Genomic DNA, 2,828 nt, shown 5'->3' with positions numbered 1-2,828 from the left:
CCCGTTTTAAAATTTTGACCTTGTGCTTCACTGTATCATCTATATATTTGGTTCTATCATTTGTTGTGTGTTTTGATAATCCAAGCTTTTCAAACTCCATTGTTTTATCTTCACTATGGACTTCAACTGTAGCTTGGCTTTCCAAAATATCTGGATCTAATGCTTCAGTCTTTTTGTCTTCTTCAGCACAACACTTTACACAGACATATTCTTTGTCTTCCTCGCCCATTTGTTGTGCTTGAGAAAGACTTAACCCAACACAATCACCATGAAACCAGTCATCACATCTCCCACAGCCAACCATAAACCTGGAAAATAAAACACCAAAAAACTTTGATACCTTTTTTTTAAGAAGAAAATCAGTATCAAAAATAAGGCTAAAATAAATTTTCAATATTTGATTTTCTGAAACTTTGCATGTTTTCTAACTCTATCCATTCCATAACTTCAACATACACCAAGTTTTCAAAATAACATTCTATTAAAGTGATACCTTTTAAGACCTCAAATATTTCCTTTCTGGTATGAATGAGAAAATGCTAGCGGAGGGAGGGAACAATAAACCGAAGAATAGACAACTAGCCTTTGTCAGTCTAGAATAGTATAAACAACAACAAAGTATAGACTAACAATGTATTTCCCCATTGAGATGGGTTATAAGATCTCAGTAATATTTCATCAGACAATCCATCAAAGTTACAGCTACCTCATCACAGACTTGAAATCATAAATAAAATTGGGAATAATTATCCAACAAATCATTTTAAATAAAATAGCAACAAAAACAGAACTCAAAAACTAACAAGATGGCACCTCTCAAACTCTGTATTAACCACCTTAACTAGGTAACCTCAAAACATTCTGGTCATGGTGTCACACTGACTTACCTAAAGAATCTTTTACTGTACTGTGAAGTTCAAAGGACTTCCCTACTAATGACCACGTGTTTTAAACTTGTTTTTCCAAATAAAGATCAATATCCTAACATAAAAATGTTACTATTTGGGTTGGATTCAATCTCCAGTCTCCCTATAAAAGTTTTCCCATCTTCTTTTAGCTAAGTAGTAACTTCACTAGCCAACAGGAAAAGGGATGTGAGATTTATGACTCTGAAAGAGCTTCTATCTTCCCACTTAAAAAGGAGTATCAATAACAACTTTTGAAAATAATGGCAAATGAGATATACACAGCAATTTAATTTATGTGCTTTTTAACCCTTGTTAGGAAAGCTGCAATGCTAAAACAATCATCCTTAACTTTTGTCTTTTTTTCCTTCTCCAGGCTAGCAAGTTACAACACACTTGGACTTAGAAAAATTTAGGAATGTACTTTAATAATCTAAAGACTGTGCTACTGATTTTGATAATAGTGACACTACCAATAGTGCCAAACTCCTTTCAAAAAGCTGTAGTCCGAGAGAGGATACTGAAGGTAATACACTGGATGATAAGCCCAACTTAAAATATATCAGAGGTCCTATTTTAATGTTACAACTGTAAAAACTGCAACGGTGAGTTATAATCCTTACAGTGTTTTTAAAAACTCTTGCCAGACACCTTATTCCTCAGTAGTAGCACTTCCTTTTCGACTTCCTCAGGTGCCTATTGTGTACAAAACCACTGCTATGCTGGGAGACTTGACTTCATGACATCTGTAATTTACCATTCTTTATCCTTGCTGGTAATGCCTGTGCTAGCTTTATCAGGTTAAGTCCTCATCTTCCCAGGGATTCATTTGGTTTGAAAAAGTAATATAGAATATTTGGGGTTGACAAGAAAGAAAACTTTCATATGTGACATACATTTGCAAGATAGAAATAATTCCTCCAGGTTTGAGATTTTTGATAGGCCCATAATGATACACATATTCTAGCAAAAGGGGAATAAAGTTTGAAATGCAGGTGTTTGAAAGTTCTTCCACTTCAGGTTGCAAAGTCAAAATATTAAAGATGATTATTTGTAATGAGCATTGCAGCCTTCCTAATAGGTTAACTGCTATTTCTTGAAAGCAACCGTCTAACGTGAATACTTCTGAAATACTGAAGGAAAGCTAATTATTTCCCTTTACTTCCACAATCAAAGGTATATTAAGATTTCTTCAAAGCAAGTTTGGGAGTTTCAGTGAGACATGACTTAAAAGCCCACAGTAAAAATCATGTTCTTATCCCAAATCCAAACCTAAAGGTCAAAATATAACACATATTAAGGAATTTTCAATTTTTATTTGACAACCAGGAAAGAGCCATTTGAGGATCATAAACTTTATTAAGCAACTATTTCAATAAGCCTCATTTCCAGTTTACTTTGGCAATGTCTTATTCAAACTTGAGAGGTTATAAAAAGTAAAACTCTAGTGCCATCTACAGATGTACCTTAATAGTTTATATTTTAGGTTAAAAAGTTACATAAAATTTTCTGAGAAATCAAGAAAAAAATGACCTTGACAAAAATTTCCACGTCCTAGAGATAAATTTACTATTTATACTCCAAATATACTCCATATACACTTTTTATACTCCATATATACTCCAAAAATGTATATATGGATCACTTTGAGGTCTAAAACATGGAAGTAACACACCACTATACTCCAGCCTGACAGAGCAAGACACCCATCTAAAAAAAAAAAAAAAAACTACTGTCTTTAGGATATGTATAGAAGCTGCTTATGGTCAACTTTTTTTTAAAAAGATGGCCTAACGGCCGGGCGCAGTGGCTCACGCCTGTAATCCCAGCACTTTGGGAGGCCGAGGCGGGTGGATCACGAGGTCAAGAGATCGAGACCATCCTGGTCAACATGGTAGAAACCCCGTCTCTACTAAAAATACA

The 2,828-nt window shown here is 34.4% G+C and overlaps 1 protein-coding gene and 1 long non-coding RNA gene across 2 annotated transcripts in view; both read right to left on the bottom strand.

Annotated features, from left to right (window-relative positions):
* PHF3 (PHD finger protein 3) overlaps positions 1–2,828 on the bottom strand; it is an 83,865-nt gene that overhangs the window by 28,956 nt on the left and 52,081 nt on the right. The window contains exon 5 of the mRNA XM_017524690.2: positions 2–308. Coding sequence (XP_017380179.1) covers positions 2–308 — 307 coding nt within the window. The remainder of the gene's footprint in view (position 1; positions 309–2,828) is intronic.
* Positions 1,273–2,795, bottom strand: LOC108301792. The gene is made up of 2 exons (XR_001824036.2): positions 2,527–2,795; positions 1,273–2,494 (listed from the first exon to the last, which is right to left on the bottom strand). It is a non-coding gene; the product is annotated as an uncharacterized LOC108301792 (long non-coding RNA).

The sequence above is a fragment of the Cebus imitator genome, unplaced genomic scaffold (assembly GCF_001604975.1).
Source record: "Cebus imitator isolate Cc_AM_T3 unplaced genomic scaffold, Cebus_imitator-1.0 Scaffold36, whole genome shotgun sequence".
Taxonomy (NCBI): domain Eukaryota; kingdom Metazoa; phylum Chordata; class Mammalia; order Primates; family Cebidae; genus Cebus; species Cebus imitator.
The sequence above is the reverse complement of the archived record's forward strand: the minus strand, read 5'-3'. Positions and strand labels throughout refer to the sequence as shown.